This window comes from Mizuhopecten yessoensis, unplaced genomic scaffold (genome assembly GCF_002113885.1).
Source record: "Mizuhopecten yessoensis strain PY_sf001 unplaced genomic scaffold, ASM211388v2 scaffold5155, whole genome shotgun sequence".
In the NCBI taxonomy this organism is placed as follows: domain Eukaryota; kingdom Metazoa; phylum Mollusca; class Bivalvia; order Pectinida; family Pectinidae; genus Mizuhopecten; species Mizuhopecten yessoensis.
The window spans coordinates 457,876-478,206 of NW_018405907.1; the positions used below are offsets into that span (position 1 = coordinate 457,876).

At 35.1% G+C, this 20,331-nt stretch overlaps 1 protein-coding gene across 1 annotated transcript in view; it reads left to right on the plus strand.

Moving 5' to 3' along the window:
- The first annotated feature begins 10,244 nt into the window (after positions 1-10,244).
- Positions 10,245-20,331, plus strand: part of LOC110450313 (innexin unc-9-like) — a 96,446-nt gene continuing 86,359 nt past the window's right edge. Inside the window, exon 1 of the mRNA XM_021497777.1 lies at positions 10,245-10,555. Within this exon, the coding sequence (XP_021353452.1) occupies positions 10,524-10,555 (32 nt within the window). The 5' untranslated portion in view covers positions 10,245-10,523. The remainder of the gene's footprint in view (positions 10,556-20,331) is intronic.

Genomic DNA, 20,331 nt, shown 5'->3' on the forward strand with positions numbered 1-20,331 from the left:
GAATATATTCGTCCGCGCAATACACTCGTGCTTTCTGATTCGTTAGAAAAACACAAGTGTGTGATCATTTAATCACGTGACTGAACGCGATGTCGCACAGGAAGTCAGACAAAATAATATTTCTCTCAGTACTTTTACACCTAAACTGAACGTATTGAAACCGAAAACAGACATTTATGATTCATTAATATTTTTTAGTACCGGGAGCTAATTTCTGCCCTCAGATTTAGTCAAGCATGGTAAAACTATTTGTATTGAAATGTAATTTGTAGACACATATTTCGGAAAACACCTTTCGCCTTGCGATATTTCATTATAGCTTGAACGATGACAAAAAAAAAATCAGTGTTCACGCGCAATAGTAAAACAATAGGACGGTGTGTTTAGCACAAAGAGTTACAACTGTCATTCAAACTCGCTGCATTGATTCTTTTTATAGATAAAACATATATATATACAAATGGTCTTTAGGTCAAGGCCATTTTCCAGAGTTTTATTTGATGTACTGATACTTTTTAAAAATAAGAAATTTAGATATAAATACAAATATGCTTCTTCACTTAAAACAAGGGACATAAGACCGCAAGAAGAATGACAAAGACCACCAAAAAGGATGCCATGCGAATCTGTATATTCAAATAGTGCCACCCTACTGGCTGTTTACACACAAATATAATATTTAATATAAGCATAAGGTAGTTACAATGTTAATTGTTCGTCTTAGAAAATATATGAACACTTACCACACAACCTAATTAAAACAATGTAGCTGATCTAAATATCCGCGAATAACTCAGCTCGCAGAATATTGTCTACGAGTTTGGCTACTACAGGTACCATGTATAGTGTAAATGCATCAGTCATGTTTAGCGGTGTCTCTGTGACTGTCCATTATAGCCTACAGCTGGCGTATCAGCGGGATAGCGTGGATAGAGAGAAACACTTTAACGCTGTACCTATATAAGAATGTTATGGTCCTATACCTACTTCAGCCATTTGTGGGGCAGTACTGTAGTACCTCGTACATGGTTTGCATGGGTTTGTTTATAAAAAATAACATAATATTTCTGTGGAAATAAAGGAATTTTGAAATAATCTGCAGGGTATTTGCTGCGAGTGTGAGAGGGACCTGGTGGCGGTTTATAAGGTTTTTTTCTGAAATCATAACCTGAATGTTTGTTTGATATTTTTTGTGGGTACAGCCTCCAATTATTAGGCCTAGCACTGGTAATTCGTCAGATACACACACTTAACAATTTATTAAACCTTTAAGTAAAGAAACGCACACATATACCATACATAGCATAGGCAAAACAGTTCTCAGCGCGGTGTTGACATATCCTTTCCTAACATGGGAGCGATATTCAATATACCATATGGATTTACGTTTATTTCAGTTTTCATGACAAAGGAAGGAATAAAATCATCACGATATCTCATCCATTTCTGTTATTGCTTGATTTATAAGCGTCATCTTACAGTTGTGTTGTGTAAACAATGCAGTAGCACGTGGCTGTACTGGCACCATTAGTCGTTATAACTCATTTCAATGTACTACCTTGTCAATGGCGTCCTTGCTCAGACCAAAATAGAACACTTCAATTTGTCTGTGAGCTCCAACAATGCACGAAAACTGTAGAAGAAACGTCCAGCAAACATACTTAACTATACCTAATCAATGAAATTGAATTATTTGGAGAAGTTTGATACCTTATACATACACTGTGCTATATCGATTATTGGCGGAGTGTAGTAATTGGCCAATAAATTGTTTATACTTCTGTAAAGGGAACTGTCTCAAACCCGGGATAGCGTCTAACACACATTCATTACATGTACCAAGTGGCTCAAGCAGCGTGGATGAAGGAATATGTTGTATGTGCTTTATGTAATATTTTATTGATTCAGAAACACTTTAGTTCCTTCACGATCACTGTATTTGTTTTACCTCCAGTTCCGAGTTTTTTACTGTTAAGGTAGTCAACGAGTGCTCATCGGTGTGAATTCAAAAAACAAAATAGCAACAAATGCGTAAATACTTATAGTTGAGGTATACTGATCTATGAAATATCTAAAAAAAATAATGTGTGTTTATCATCTTGCTAGCGAAATTGGAATACAAATGTGATACGTTTGATGAATCTCTTTTGATTCTGTAGTAATATGTCCTTTTCTAGGATTATCATATTTCCCTCTATAGTAACCTGCAACTCGACTATACATCGTATATCTGTGAACAGTCATCAATGTTGTGTCTGTAAATACTGATACTATACACGTACTTACTTCTGGTACATTGTAATTGTGTATACACGTGCTTACTTCTGGTACATTGTAACTGGATATACACGTGCTTACTTCTGGTACATTGTACCTATATATACACGTACTTACTTCTGGTACATTGTAACTGTGTATACACGTGCTTACTTCTGGTACATTGTAACTGTGTATACACGTGCTTACTTCTGGTACATTGTAACTGTATATACACGTACTTACTTCTGGTACATTGTAACTGTATATACACGTGATTTACTGCTGGTACATTGTAATTGTGTATACACGTACTTACTTCTGGTACATTGTAATTGTGTATACACGTACTTACTTCTGGTACATTGTAACTATATATACACGTACTTACTTCTGGTACATTGTAACTGTATATACACGTACTTACTTCTGGTACATTGTACCTATATATACACGTACTTACTTCTGGTACATTGTAACTGTATATACACGTACTTACTTCTGGTACATTGTACCTATATATACACGTACTTACTTCTGGTACATTGTAACTGTATATACACGTACTTACTTCTGGTACATTGTACCTATATATACACGTACTTACTTCTGGTACATTGTAACTGTATATACACGTACTTACTTCTGGTACATTGTACCTATATATACACGTACTTACTTCTGGTACATTGTAACTGTATATACACGTACTTACTTCTGGTACATTGTACCTATATATACACGTACTTACTTCTGGTACATTGTAACTGTATATACACGTACTTACTTCTGGTACATTGTACCTATATATACACGTACTTACTTCTGGTACATTGTAACTGTATATACACGTACTTACTTCTGGTACATTGTACCTATATATACACGTACTTACTTCTGGTACATTGTAACTGTATATACACGTACTTACTTCTGGTACATTGTACCTATATATACACGTACTTACTTCTGGTACATTGTAACTGTATATACACGTACTTACTTCTGGTACATTGTACCTATATATACACGTACTTACTTCTGGTACATTGTAACTGTATATACACGTACTTACTTCTGGTACATTGTACCTATATATACACGTACTTACTTCTGGTACATTGTAACTGTATATACACGTACTTACTTCTGGTACATTGTACCTATATATACACGTACTTACTTCTGGTACATTGTAACTGTATATACACGTACTTACTTCTGGTACATTGTACCTATATATACACGTACTTACTTCTGGTACATTGTACCTGTATATACACGTACTTACTTCTGGTACATTGTAACTGTATATACACGTACTTACTTCTGGTACATTGTAACTGTATATACACGTGCTTACTTCTGGTACATTGTAACTGTATATACACGTGCTTACTTCTGGTACATTGTACCTATATATACACGTACTTACTTCTGGTACATTGTAACTGTATCTACACGTGCTTACTTCTGGTACATTGTAACTGTATATACAAATACTTACTTCAGGTACATTGTAACTGTATATACACGTGCTCACTTATGGTACGTTTTACCTTAGCCAGTGGTATTAGATACATGTACGACCGCAGATGTGATGCCCACATATCAACGTACCAGTAACACCAGATGGAAATATATATTCGTCCGCACAATAAACTCGTGCTTTCTGATTCGTTAGAAAAAAACACAAGTGGGGGGTGTTGCATATGTATATACTGTATGAGTATTTAAGTTAATGCGTATATTTTTTATTAATAAGGAGAAACCCGTTTCAAATTTTGGACAAGATGTATTCGCGAGAGAAACAATTGCATTCTTTATGACTCAGATAACCACTAAACAATTACTATGTTGCTTGTATCGTATATACTAGGTCAATCGTATCGAATCGATATCAAAAACCATTCACGTTAATTTACAATCTACTGCAATGTGTAGGGATTTCACGCTTCGCCAAGCTTATAGATACACACGGACATGGACATTGTACTACGAACTCAATTAATCAACTCTTATGGACTGGAACCGATGTAAATAATTTAATAAACAGATCTGGAATATAAATTCGACAACAGAATAGCAATCTTCTCGGTAAAATACTAATAAAGATCCAATATACACGACTGATAATAAAACACCCGATACACATTAATACATTGTGATGCCTTGTACTCGCTGATCGAGCAAGCATTGGCTCCCGCTCAGCACAGACAAATCATGTGTTAAGCCTAAGCTGTGTGCCTCGTTAATATTTCAAGAAATTTGTATTCAAATAGAATTATCCGAACTGGAAAAAAACATGCTTGTTTGTTTTAATTCGATAGAAAACAAAATCCGGTAACGATTTGTTCCGAAGACAAAGAGGGTCGAATCAATTAAAAAGCACAATTCAGCTTCTACGCTAGCCATGAAACACGCGATTCATTTTGTAGCAAACATATTTGCGATCAATGATGTTAGAAGAAAACACATGTTTTGAATATTGTTCATTTTACTGTACAAGACGATCAAGTTTGGAAATATGCATACGAATGAAATGATATATTTGATTTATTTGTGTAACAAATGTAACTCATATCTGTAATTGTGAGAACTAATGGTAATGTGGACGGATTGGTGTGAAGACTCAGCTTCTAGTCCTCCTGGCAGTCGGCCTCGGTTCGATTTCCTTTTCGAATGATCAATTTCCAGTTTAATTCATCTCCTGTTCACGATAATAATCCTCTCTATGTTCCCGATAGTGCTCCTAAATGAGCTCACATTAGCGCCCCTTATTGTGCTTACGATAGCGCCCTTTAATGTTTTTGAATATAATACCGTGTTCACTATGTTTATACCGTGGTTACTATGTATTTACCGTGTTCAATATGTATATACCGTGGTTACTATGTATATACCATGTTCACTATGTATATACCGTATTGACTATGTATTTACCGTGTTCACTATGTTTATACCGTGGTTTCTATGTATATACCGTGTTTACTATGTATATACCGTGGTTACTATGTATATACCATGGTTGCTATGTATACACCGTGGTTGCTATGTATATATCGTGTTTACTACGTATATACCGTGTTCAGTATTTATATACCGTGCTCACTACGTATATACCGTGTTCACTATGTATATACCATATTCAATATGTATATTCCGTGTTCACTATGTATCTGGTACATTGTAACTGTATCTACACGTGCTTACTTCTGGTACATTGTAACTGTATATACAGTTACAATGTACCAGATACATAGTGAACACGGCATATACATTGTGAACACGGTATATACGGAGTGAGCACGGCATATAAATACTGAACACGATATATACGTAGTAAACACGATAACACGGTAAATACATAGTAACCACAGTATATACATATTGAACACGGAATATACATAGTGAAAATGGTATATACATAGAGAACACGGTATATACATAGTGAACATGGTATATACCGTGTTCACTATGTATATACCGTGTTTAATATGTATATACCGTATTCACTATGTATTTACCGTGTTCACTACGTATATACCGTGTTCACTATGTATATACCGTGTTCAATATGTATATACCAACTTCACTATGTATATACCGTGTTCACTTTGTATATACCGTGTTACCTATGTATATACAGTGTTATCTATGTATATACCGTGGTTACTATGAATATACCGTGTTTATGTATATACCGTGGTTGCTATGTATATACCCTGTGTAACCTATGTATTTACAGTGTTTTCTATGTATATACCGTGTTCACTATGTATTTACCGTGTTCACAATGTATATGCCGTGTTCACTATGTATATACCGTGTTCACTACGTATATACCGTATTATATATGTATATACCGTGTTCACTATGTATTTACCGTGTTCACTTCGTATATACCGTGTGCAAAATGTATATACCATGTTCACTATGTATATACCGTGTTCACTACGTAAATACCGTGTTCACTATGTATATACCGTATTTAATATGTATATACCGTATTCACTATGTATTTTCCGTGTTCACTACGTATATACCGTGTTCACTATGTATATACCGTGGTTACTATGTATATACCGTGGTTACTATGTATATACAGTGTTATCTATGTATATACCGTGGTTACTATGTATATACCGTGGTTACTATGTATATAACGTGTTTATGTATATACCGTGGTTGCTATGTATATAACGTGTTTATGTATATACCGTGGTTGCTATGTATATTCCTTGTTCACTTTGTATATACCGTATTTACTATGTATTTACAGTGTTTTCTATGTATATACCGTGTTCACTATGTAAATACCGTGTTCATTATGTATATACCGCATTTAATATATATATACCGTATTCACTATGAATTTACCGTGTTTATTAAGTATATACCGTGTTCACTATGTATATGCCGTGTTCAATATGTATATACCAACTTCACTATGTATATACCATGTTCACTTTGTATATACCGTGTTCACTATGTATGTACCGTGTTCACTACGTAAATACCGTGTTCACTATGTATATACCGTGTTCACTACGTAAATACCGTGTTCATTATGTATATACCGTATTTAATATATATATACCGTATTCACTATGTATTTACCGTGTTCACTACGTATATACCGTGTTCACTATGTATATACCGTGTTCAATATGTATATACCAACTTCACTATGTATATACCGTGTTCGATATGTATATACCGTGGTTACTATGTATATACCGTGTTCAATATGTATATACTGTGGTTACTATGTATTTACCATGTTCACTATGTATTTACCGTGTTCACTATGTATATACCATGTTCAATATGTATATACCGTGTTCAATTTGTATATACCATGTTCACTTTGTATATTCCATGTTTACTATGTATATACCGTTGTTACTATGTATATACCGTGGTTGCTATGTATATACCTTGTTCACTATGTATATACCGTATTGACTATGTATTTACAGTGTTTTCTATGTATATACCGTGTTACTTACGTATATACCGTGTTCACTACGTATATACCGTGTTCACTACGTATATACCGTGTTAACTACGTATATACCGTGTTCAAAATGAATATTCCATGGTCACTATGTATATACCGTGTTCACTACATATACACCGTGTTCACTAACTATATACCGTGTTCAAAATGTATATACCGTCGTTACTATGTATTTACAGTTTTCACTATGTATATGCCGTGTTACCTATGTATATACCGTGTTCACTATGTATATACCATGTTCACTATGTATATACCGTGTTCTCTATGTATATACCATGTTCACTATGTATATACCGTGTTCTCTATGTATAAACCGTGGTTACTATGTTTATAACGTCTTGACTATATATTTACAGTGTTTTCTATGTATATACCGTGGTTACTATGTATATACCGTGTTTACTATGTATATACCGTGGTTACTATGTATATACCGTGTTCACTTTGTATATTCCATGTTTACTATGTATATATCGTGGTTACTATGTATATACCGTGGTTACTATGTATACACCATGTTCACTATGTATATACCGTGGTTACTATGTATATACCGTGTTCAATATGTATATACCGTGTTCAATATGTAAATACTGTGGTCAATAAGAAAAAACACTACCTGTGTTCTCCCTGTACCCTTAGGTAAATTACGTGCCATCCGGCTCGGACATACCTTCGAAATACTTCATACATAGTATTGTCTTGTTCTTTCAGCATTGCAGTCATCGTATGCAAAACGTTCACTTGAAACGGAAAAAACGAAACAATACATCTGTTTGGTACGATGACATAACGTGACGTACATATGTTAAATAGCATATTAACAACATGTTTTTGGAGCCATTATTTTCATAATTTTCGCCCCTTTTGGATCCTCTTCCACCAGAACGTTATCCTTTGTTGGGCCCTACCCTCACAAACCTTCACCCCTTGTGCCCCAACGTAAATGTAATTTTGTTTACGTATCCGACCTGGTCGATAACGCCGGATCTGGTCAAGATGGCAACCATTGAAGAAATCATAACAGAGTGCTAGTGTTATGGAGCATATGTTGAGTGGAATTTTCATTGCATTTAGCGAGTCTGGTTTTGCCTGCTCCACTAATACCGAGTCAAGCCCTTAGAGTTGAGAGAATTACTAGATATGTTTAGATTTGTACGTGTGGCTGTTCCATAGCGCGTGCCAAAACGCAATCACGTGAATGACGTTAATAAACGAGATTTCATTTGACCACACCAGCATGAGCATTCTTTATTCAACCCGAGTTAGCTAAAAGGTTTGCCTATCTGCCGACCCTGATGAGTACGCTGGGCTGCGTTCTTTAACGATAAATTGGATATACTGACGCTTCACATCCGCTCATTCAATGTAGTGAAATGACATTTTTATCAAGAAATTGGAAGATTTCTTGACATTTCCAGAACAATCATTCTAGTAATATTAGCTTTTTTCCCCGTAGACATTGATTGTCGACTTGGTCGGAGGCTGTGACGGATTGCTTCCACGGCCGATACCTAACCAATATCGGATGGCTCCTTAACCATCTATTCCCGGAGCTAACGCCATCGGACATTTAATGCACATTTTCTGCATTCTACTTAAGTAGAAAATTCAAGCAAGACGTAATAATGTTTTCCTAATGATGTCACGACAATAGAAACCCTATTTGGGTCGAAAGTTTCAATGGAGGTAAAATACCTAAGTAATGACAGCGCCATGACGTGATTAATTGAATAATTCCAGGGTCTTTTTCTCTAAAGTTATAGACAAAAAACATCCATTAATGTATCAATCTGTTAAGGTATGTGTTTTGTGGTTACTGTTAAGTGGACAAACATATACATTTACACAAGAGAATTATACTACTTAAATCAGTCTCTACAGAATGAACGTTTTCGGGGAAAATGGTTTACACCAGTCAATTGAGATAACGTGCTGGCTCTCCGGGGTATGTTTGTACAGTTGTCCACATTACCGGTCTGACGCTGGTTCTGAATAGCACACGTCTGTACAGGTCCCTAGGGAGGCAGGCAAAGATACAGGACAAGGACTTGGTGTTCGGGATATTTGTATAATACAAGTGTAGAGCGATCCCCCGAGGTCTATATACTGATACCGAAGAAGTGGTCAGTGATTTGTCTCCTTGATCGCTTCTGACAGACCAGGCTCATATTGACGTTTTTATTGTTTGACAGCCTTTTTTATGGGGCGTTGTGTTACTGTACACAGTATGTGAAACATTGGACACATCAACAGGCAACATATTTGTTGACAAATGTAAAACATCTAAAACTGGAAACTTGACGTATTTGGAAACCTGATACAATTGTCAGGTTTTAGATCACGTGGTCTGTATCCTGTTACTCGGGTAGTAACAGGTTCATTGATAACAATACTGTGTGTGATAATATAACTGGAAACGAACAAAAAATCTGTTGTTATTTCCGGTCTTTCATTTTAAGCCACATCCGGATCAATATCGTTACGATGTGATTCTGTTTTTTTATTGCCACCAAAACATGACAATGTCCTCCGAGTTCCTATGCCTAGTGACACTCTAGTGGTCATCGATCTCACAAAATGACGTCATGGCCTAAAAACATGTTGGCCACACCAGTGACCGTAGTATTATCACCTTCTCCTGACCAACAACAGATGCTAGGCGGGAAAGTCCACGCGCGCTTGTGAATACAGCTCGCCATTTTTTTCTCGTGTGACAACGTTGTTCTGGTGTTTCTATGTCCGTTAATTGCCGGGTTCCAATCAGAGCTGTGCGTGGCGATAGCTGGGTGATTGCTGAGAGGAGAGACAAGGCACAGGTGCTATACAGGACAGGATTGATTTTCCCTCAGAGACATACAACTAGCAATTGCTTTGCCTATGTCGGGCTGATCATCCCTGGTTAAATCCTGCTTAGCCGTCATTCTCACCGACTCGTTTTCCATAAGACATTAGACTTGATACGTCAAGTATCCAGAACATTGAGTCTCCTGACTTGCCGTGTGTTACGTTGTCTTCGTTGTCGCCCCCTGGATTCAAGGCAGTGTCGCGCCGCGTGGTTGTGTAGCGTGCGTCTCATCAGGCGGGAACTGCCAGCTTTGTGACAACAAACAATGCTATATTCATCTGCCGGGTTTGTTTTCTATTAACGGTGAACCGACCTATTCAGGCTTACCTAATATTGAACCAGCTGGCTATCTCCGGACATGCTTCCCGATGACTTGGTTCTAACCGAGTAACAATGCTTCACAGTTTCCAGCACCACCACGGTCTGTAAGTACATATTATTAGGGATATCGTCATTATGATTGTTAGCCCTTCTGCCCCTTGTCAGCTGCCGGAGCCAGCCATGAGGGGGATACAGAATCGATAGTAACCATGTCCCACAGGTAGGTTTTTATCTCTTGTGTCATGAACCTGTAATTACGTTGTCTGGGTGGTTGTCTTGTGGTATACCCTCATGCTTCTCTAGAGCTGAAAGGTCAATTGACATCCGGTTTCTACCATATGGATTGCGTAAATATGCAAACATATGTATACATGTTACGAAATCACTGCTTACTCTATATTATCAAAATGTATTAACCATTTTTCGTGAATGCCTGATGAAATAGTTCTTTTCACTGTATTGATCGATTTTTCATCGGATCAGGATTGGGAGAAGCTGTTGGCAATCCTATATATGAAAAACATCTTTACATCTAATGTATATGCACACTGTCTACATATTTTTATTTTCACACAAATCTGCGATCATTGCTTTATGGCTGTCTAATAAATCGTTAGACTGTCGTTCTCGTCCGAAGGGAACAGTAACGTCGATACATGATTATGGCTGTTCTTCGTTTTAAATATGGCGACGGACCCCGACATTGCCATGTGTCGAGCGACGGTGTAGATTCATGACGATATAGGTCACCTATTGATTCAGTAGAGAGATGGAGTGTTGATTTTGTTTAGGGATAATCCTTTCGTCACATGCTATAATGATAGATTTACAGTACCAATGCCAGGGGTAGCCATGGGCAGTCATAATGAACAGGATCATTGATATTCCATTGGATTCAGTTGGTTATGAATAGAAATTAAATACTTGCATATAAATGGTGGTCAAAGTTGTGATATTCAATTACGATGGGTTATTTAAATATCCTACATCTACGAGATTATTACGCACTACACGTGCAAATAGAATGAAGGGTTTATAGATTTGTATATATTACGGAGATATTTAATTAACAGGAGGTAGAGATATATAGACATAGCACTCAATCATGTGATGTGTCACGTGGTTGATCGTCGGGTCTGATAGGGGAGTTGAGTCTGAAACATCCTGTATTAAACATCTTGATTATCAGTACAATGTAACAGTGTATCACCCTATTGTAGTCAGATGTCAAGTCTACTGTAGAAATTAAAGTATGCTAGTTGATATGTAGATTTTGGTTGGTGAGAACAGTCTTAGTATAACACACATATACGTTGCAAATTATGTTATTATGCATTATCCCTCTATAGTCAAATATCCTATACTAACTTGTTCAAAGGCAAAAAAAAATAAGTTTAGATTGCAAATGTGCCCATCACAATTCTGTTTTATAATTTTAGATACCAATTTCATTTGTTAGAAAATAAATAAGTTGAACTAAGGATTTATACTAAATCATACTTTTAAACTGGGCCCATGTATAGGTTTATATATTAAAACATGAAGATACACCCACATATGGGATTCAAAATGTACACTGTAAAATACTGTTCCGTGATACAGACTAGTAACAGACAGTAAACATTGTATATATAAATTTCTTAACACGATGAGAAAACAATTACAATGCATCCTTTTGGAGAATTATATTATTATACATGTAACAAAATATCTGACAATATAAAAAGGATAAACAATTGTTAATTGACACTTACATGTTCGGAACACCTGGGCACGTACTCATGAAACCAGTTTCAGTTTGCCTGTAACTCGTTTAAATTATGTGACACGGCAAAACTGTCTAATGCAATCATTTACACTAGCTTTCTGCTCGAGGTTTCTCAAATATTCTTCCATCACGGACAACATATCATAATGATTTCTTAATTTGTTATCACTGGAACAAGAAATTGGGCTTGAGCACAGAGTCTGAGCATGGGATTCGTTTCATGAATACGGGCTCAGGTCTTATCACTGTTTTATTATAATTGTCTCTATAAACATAGTTTTCTCTATTCTTCATATTCTGTCTAAGCTTTATCAACTTTTAGTTCAAATGACGCTTTTGTTTCCACTTTTGCATAGCACATGCTCTATCAGTACTGTATGTTTACAGCTGAGTTTGATCATTATCACAACTTAAGGGTGACAGCTTAGTTATGTATATCGGTGCTAACAATGGATAGGACAGATCTGTGTAGTAACAGGTACCGTTTATAAGTTCTACTGATAATATTGTTTCATAATTTTGGACTAGGGAAAGTTTAATTTCAAATCTGAAACCTGTTAATATATTATTAAATTATATAACATGCAATCGTTTGATACAGTCATAGATAATTAAAACACACACTCTAATATTCTACACGGAAAAGGTATAATATTGGCCTAAAATTTCATAAAAATATATAAATGTATAACGCATATTAATCTACATTATGTATGCTTAATTTGTAAGGCTGATGGTATGGCATTAACGAACCTGTTTATAAAATATAGTGAATAAACATTATGACTTTTAATATCATATATCATTAAAACCTATCAAAACTTTATTGGAAATGAAAGCTCATATAAATCTGCATCATACAATTCACATATGGGTTGTCAATTTGTTGAGATACTAGTTAAGTCGAGAGTACTAACAAATATATGTATAAAATATAGTGAATAACATAAAACCTGTCAAAGCGTAATGGAAATAGAGACCAGTTCTTCTGATACAGATCAATCATGGTAGCCATATATGTTTGTATTCAAACTTTAACGTTTCATTTTGCTACAAATGACTATAAGTTGGAACTGATATACATTACAGTGAGAGAAAAAAGTCTTGTTATAAAGCTTTATCGTTTTAAAAGAACCACATGCTTTGATTGGGATTTTAACCTTGAAATATGTTTTTTAATATTTATAAACAATGTCTTACATGTCTTGCATTAATAAACGAAATTGGTGATTATATAAACGATCATTACTGAATATGTTTTAATTTGGAGAAAGAAATATGAATAGAATATACCTTCACTAAAGAGATACGTTTGTTCTAGTACTTTTAAGCTTAAAGCTGCGAAAGTTTTAGTACTCGGCTCTCTATTAAGATAATGCTGGAGGCTTTTATTATGAAATATTTACCCTAGTAGCAAAATATATCCATAAAATATTATTTCATTTTCAATATCAAGAAAAAAGAACAGTGTGTACTTTTATGTTTTAGCAGAAAGCTCCGGCATTGTACGGGCCCCTTAGAGTGATTAGGAAAACCATTAAGCGGATTCATGTGAGTAGGAAAGCGAGAGCTATTCTGTAGTATTCACAAACCGCTTTTAAAGTTTTGCGAATATAAAAGTATGTGTACTTTTCGGGGGGAAAGGTAGAAAATAATGAAGTGCACATATTTACTCCTTTTATTGTACATGGTTTTTTAAATATTTCATGTTTATTAGTCTAGTGCTTTTTACATAGTTTTTTTTATTATTTTGTGTGCACTATCAGCAACATACTTAAAACTATCTTCATACTTTATGACAAGTTTTACATGGTATCTCGTTTTCATAGTTATCAAAACGATATTTCCATTTTTGAAGTAACTTGGAACACTTGATTTACATGCTGATGCATAATATTGCATTTTAAACTGATATTCGAGTTCTGAAACCAATAAAGATATGCAATTTTTACGTGATAAACCTGAACGGTTGTTGATAGGGTGTAATATTGACATGATAAACCTAAATGGTTGGTGTTGGGTTTTATTTTGGGGTTGTAAATACTGATACTAGAGCTAATTGTGATACAGGGACAAACAATAAGATTTATGATTTATCAAAGTTTCACATATTAGGAGTAGATTGTGTTGTCATGAAAACTGATACAAATTTGTTTTATATGAATTTTAATTGTTTTTGTTGATGTTGGTTTCTTCATTGTAGATTTCGAAAACACATGGGAAACTCAATAAGGTTTATGATTTATTCAAGTTTCATATATTAGGAGTAGATTGTGTTGTCGTAAAAACTGTGATACGATTTTGTTTTATAAGAATTTCGTTTTGTATTGTCAATGTTGGTTTGTTCATTTGAGATTTCGACAACACACGTCTGTTATAAGAATAGTTATCATGTCTGCTAGGACTGCCCGTTCGTACAGAAAATAAATTGTTTACATCTTAGTCAGGGTTCGGTAGCAACTCGAAAGAGCGGTGGTAAGGTTAAATGCCTAAATATTAAACAACTCCTAGCCCAAGTATAAGATAGAAACAAGATGTTGTGAAGAAATCTGACATATGATCCTGCCCTCGTGTTGAGATTATGCTCAAAGGAACAGAAAATATATACCATAGCCTCAGCAAACGACTGATTTTAAAAGTTGATCTCTTGTAGAGGTTAGCATACATGTATGCAGAAAATGAATATAATTTCCAAGTTTGGTTAGGCTTCAGTAGGTTAAACGCCCTATTAACAGCTTAGGTAATTTACAAACTATTGTGTGTAATGCATACTGATTTGTGCGGGAGGTAGGGGATAGTGGTGTATATGGCTCCTTGCGATAGCGCTGATCTGATCAGATGCCGATTTGTGAGTGCTATCTCACTGATTATTGTTTTCGTATATTTTCGGAGCTGTACCTAACAATGATTCAGGTTCATTTTACATTATTTCCTATGCCTCTTGCGTTCTGGTGTTGTGAAACTAAACATAACAGGTTGTATGCAATCCGAAATATAATTTTAGTAATATAGTATAATGAATGTCATTAAAACATGAGGTTTGTAGTGCTACCATAAGTCAAGAACGTCACCACTACGTCATGTGTTTGTGAAGACACTTATAATAGCCAGTAATAACGTCACAATACCTGATCATGTGATCCAATCATGTCATGCTTTCTTTGTTAAAAGAACACAAAAATCTCAGATGTTTCCCATTCATTAACTGATTCGTTCATTTGTTTTTGTACTTTTTAATTGTTTTTTATTTCTTCTTTTGTAATTATTCTAAGCATTTAAGAGGGGTTGGTATATGTATAAATATGCGTCCTTTGGTGTGAAAGCATCTTGATGGTCATCCAAAGGCTTGCATATTTTGGTTTCAATATTATCAACAAAATAAAATTGATTCAGTTCTATTCGTCAATGCAAGATTCAGCTAATTAAGCTTGGTATAATTAGGAGGTCATGGGCATGCGACATGTTTCAAATGAATTAATAAGTCAACGTCCTGTAATAATAGTATATATTGTTTAGGAATATTAGCGTGGAAAGCGTGAAATGTACTCTAAGACAATGTAAAGATCAATATAATGTTTTGTTGTTTCATTTTTAAATGAAAACTAAGTCAATTCCGCTGAGGGCTAATGGGAGTGGTGGTTATACTTGAAGTAACGCGGGGGCACACTTTTATTAGAAGTTGACAAAATTGTCTTCGTGTGTGTTGTTTCAATCAAATTAACATGATCTTTAGTGTCATGTTGCTATGACAACGTCCTACTCATATTCAAATTCATTTACAAATTACACGCAACTACGATGTTCATTAGCAAAGTATACATGGAAGATAATTATATCACGTATCTATGAAACATGACCACGTGCTCATCATTTACCGAGGCTCGACCTCCAACTCTTTTTATGAATCATCAATGTTGAACGCTATTTTGTTTGTAAACGAAAAGCTTTCACCAAGAACATTTAAAATAATATACATTTAGGCCAGAATGACGTTTAATAGTTGGCTTCCAACATTTATTCGACAGTGAAGACTGCAGAAGACATTTCTCATTTTGGTATCACAGATTGATCTGGAGGAGATGTCAGATTTATTATCGAAAGTCTAATATATAATACCAGTTAGGACAGCAATGATGCCGGTCTGGAACATCTATAATACAATTTTAGGACATATGGGGGGCTTTACTGACGGGCTTTATATTAAATTGTTTTTTTATTGATAGAAAACTACTTCTCTCGACTGTCAGGTTGTGGACGAGGTGTGATGTATGAGTGATAGTGTTGGGGTGCAGTATGACAGTGTGATTCAGTTCAGTTCGTTTAGTTCTTTATTTGTGTAGACCTGAGATGAGGTACGATATCTATCTGCTCCACCCGTGGTGTAGAACGACTGTGTGAATCAGTTAAGTTCGTTTAGTTCTTTATTTGTGTAGACTTGAGATGAGGTACGATATCTATCTGCTTCACCCGTGGTGTAGAACGACTGTGTGAATCAGTTCAAGTGTATCAATGTTGGCTGTTTTATGTAGAACTGGAGGGTGCATGTACCAATTCATCTTTTAGTGTTTTTTAGGAGAGCTCTGATTATAGAAAGGCTGCTTCTCGTTAGGAACAGTATGTAGATTAACTGAGTCAATATTGGCGCAGTACACATCTTAATGTTAAACATTATTTTATAAAATGCAACATTCTACATTTTCTCTTTGATAAACATTCATTTTACTTACTGATATTATTAGAATGTTCCGATGTTGATTTTTTTGTTGATTTGTGAATATACATTATTATTAGTAGAATTCGTGATTATCCTACCTCTTGTTTACCGTTAGAAAGTCAAAGTCATTTTCATGCAATATTATAAAGTAGAATAACATCGTAATGTAAAGTAGGTTTAATCTAGCATTCTGACAATGGACGGACAACAGTGATATTTGATATTCCTTAAGAAAATTCCTTTGAATTGAACCTACAATTCATTCATAAATTTGCTTTTAGATATTTGCTGAATGTCTCTTGAAATTATGTTCAGCAGCGCTAATTTGATAGATTAATTTCATTTCGTATAAAAGCGTATACATGATCAGTTGAGGTGCATCAATGAAATTTGATTTAAGGAGAACAGGACAAGTTTATTGTAGTTTACTGTCATATAGGAGTTTTGTTCAGGACGTTTGCCAAGCAAATGGTCTTACTCCAGTAATATAAATTGATGTTTATCAGTTCTACTAACATCTTTACCATCTTTATATTGAAAGATCGTTACCGCTGACAGTTTACTAATGTCTGTCAAATCCAAGTGACACATTGCTGTTACATTGTCCGTATGAGTCACTAGAAAGGTTGTTGTCAACAGGGCAGTAAGTGTGTCAATAGTGTTTGATAAGAAACAGTTTCGAGTGAACCATTGTTACTTCCTGTGTATTAGTCAGTACTATGTGGCATGATGTTAGTCAGTCCTCATTATTTTATCAGTTTCTTGTGATTTCAATTCTTTTGCATTTGTCAGTTTTATGTGAAATGTTCTTAGTCATTTCCTAGTATTTGTCGGTTCTAGCGTTAAGTTGTTAGTTCTAGAACGTATATCTATCATATCTAACATGTTGTTAGTCAGTTCGTTCAATTTGTCAGTTTACTTAAATAAGTTTCCAGTTAAAATTTATTAATTTATTCTACAGGTTATAGTCAATTCCTAACACTTTTCTTTTCCTGTGCTAAGTTATTACTTAAGGTGTGTCGGCCAATTTAGTGTTGTTAGTCAGTTTCTATTTATTTTTATATTTCTCTGTAATCCATTGCCGTATAGTTCAGTGTATTAGTTAAGACACTTTTCATCAGATTAAGATACATAATTACTTATCTTTGTCATTTAGTTTCATGTCAGTCAAACTATATAGCAAAATATATTTTATCAAAAGCATCAGGAACTACAGTGTCCACGTACAAATATGTGAAAGTATTCCCGTTAGTAAAACAAACCTTCGGGTCATCTGCTAGAGCTGTCCTTACGTTTTATATTTTATGGGTTTATGTAAATAAAATGATAACTTTATAAATATTTGTATGCAACAATATGTGGTGGCTGTATAAACGGTAATCATGAACGAAATTCTTCTTTTTAAAAAAAATCAAATTTAACATTAAACAGTAAAGATCGTATATTGCGCTCACACCTTGAGCTTTACCGTTGCGATGCTTTGCTTTCCTTGAAGTCTTTATGTTCAGATTTGAATGGTAGTGTAAATGCCACCTTTCACAGCGCATGCCATCCACTGTCCACACACGTGGTGAACTGTACACTGGGGAATAACTAGTGGGTTTGATTGTACGTATGTTACAAAAATTATCGAATTCACCGTCATAAAATGTCGACGGTTACAGATTTTAAAAGGGAGCGCCACACCTTCATACCAGTTGTTATCGTTTTTATGTATTCGTGGGAATTTACGACTTGTTAAGCCGGATATGGACCGCTATTGCGGGGATTATTTGGCGAATAACTGGCATCATCCTCCTACATGTACGTTTAAGGTGTTAACCTTTTACAAGGCAAAAATTCAGGACCTCCTTGCAGAATGAAAATAACTTGAAATGGAAAAGTAAAAACTGAGGTTATAAAGCGTCCTTATCCTGGTAACCCCCTCCATTTCGATGTACAGGGCCGTCAATGTAGGTAATTATAATCACCGGACATTTAATAATGACCTATATTTTTTATTGACATTTAAGGAATATAAATACTGAAAACAAATACAAAAATCACATTTAACATTGTTTTCCACTTATTATGCATGATGCACGTATACCTTATGAGACACCCATGTGAGATTAATCTTGTACGTACAGGCACATGCGATTACCTCAAACTAATACTAATACAAACTAGAAAGTACGTACAAATCGTTTGAGTTTAAAATGTTCAATACATTGTAGGTCGACTTTCTGAAACGTGACATCATCTGAATGTTACCTGTACGTCTTATACTTATAACAGGAAAAGTGAACACTGGTAAATTTCTCGGTTTTTCACAATATGTTCTCAATGTAATTTGTCGTTATAAAAAAATAAAAAAATACGTTTTTCTTTTTAATTTGATATCAATGTCCAGTTTCAACAAGACGTCTCGTGTAAGAACGAGGAGAATAGAGTTAAACACACACTGTGGGGAATATGAAAATTCTACCCGCCTGCTGATGATTTTATAATAAAGGATACTTTGGGGATTATAAAGGTTTTGTATCAATGTATCTTTGTCCGTGTAAGCAACCTACATTGCTATTCCGTTGAATTTCCGAGTGCGCACACTCCCTACTGAGGTCATCAGCACAACGTTCATCTACCGCACAGTAGTAACAATTATTAGATTTACACTAATCACATTCTACAGAAATGTCAATTCTCTTTACTCTAATTGGTCAGATTTGATCTTGCTTTCCCTTTAAATTGAGTTTGACTGGCCCAGATCAGAGGTATAAGCAATCCATTATGGTATAAAAGGGAGGGAAGAGTGAAAAACTAGCCGACAACCAGACAGAGTATCCGTGATAGAATATTCGTACTTAGGGTGACAATTCAATTTTTCTTAATAAGACCGAGCAGCGACAAATCCTTCGGACAATGATAATTCAGAGTGAAAGGTATATATGGCCGGTCACCTCACTTATGTCCTTACTGACCACATTGGTCACCATTGACCATTTCCTGTAATTCGCCCTCTGATGATTGGTCAGATAATGTCGAAGGTCATTGAAGGTCGACATATACGCCGTTTTTATATAGAGAGCGCGCTACTAGTGTATCCATTGAATTCTTGATGCGCTGGCTTTTCACTATATTGAACTATTATTCAAATTTAAAGTAATGACCATCAACATCTTTATATACTCTCGACCAAAGTTTAGTTAGAATAAAATTGATTAACAAGCTATAAAACAAAAGACATTATCAGGAACAATTTTAATATTTGACGAAGATAGCAATACTAGAATATAGCTGTAAATGGTGAGTGAAGTTACCAATGCTTTAGGTAGTTACAACACCGGCGTAGATCTTTACGCCTTTCTTTATTGGCGTGTGTTGGCAGGCAAGCCAATTTATCGCGAGCTGTCGAGGGA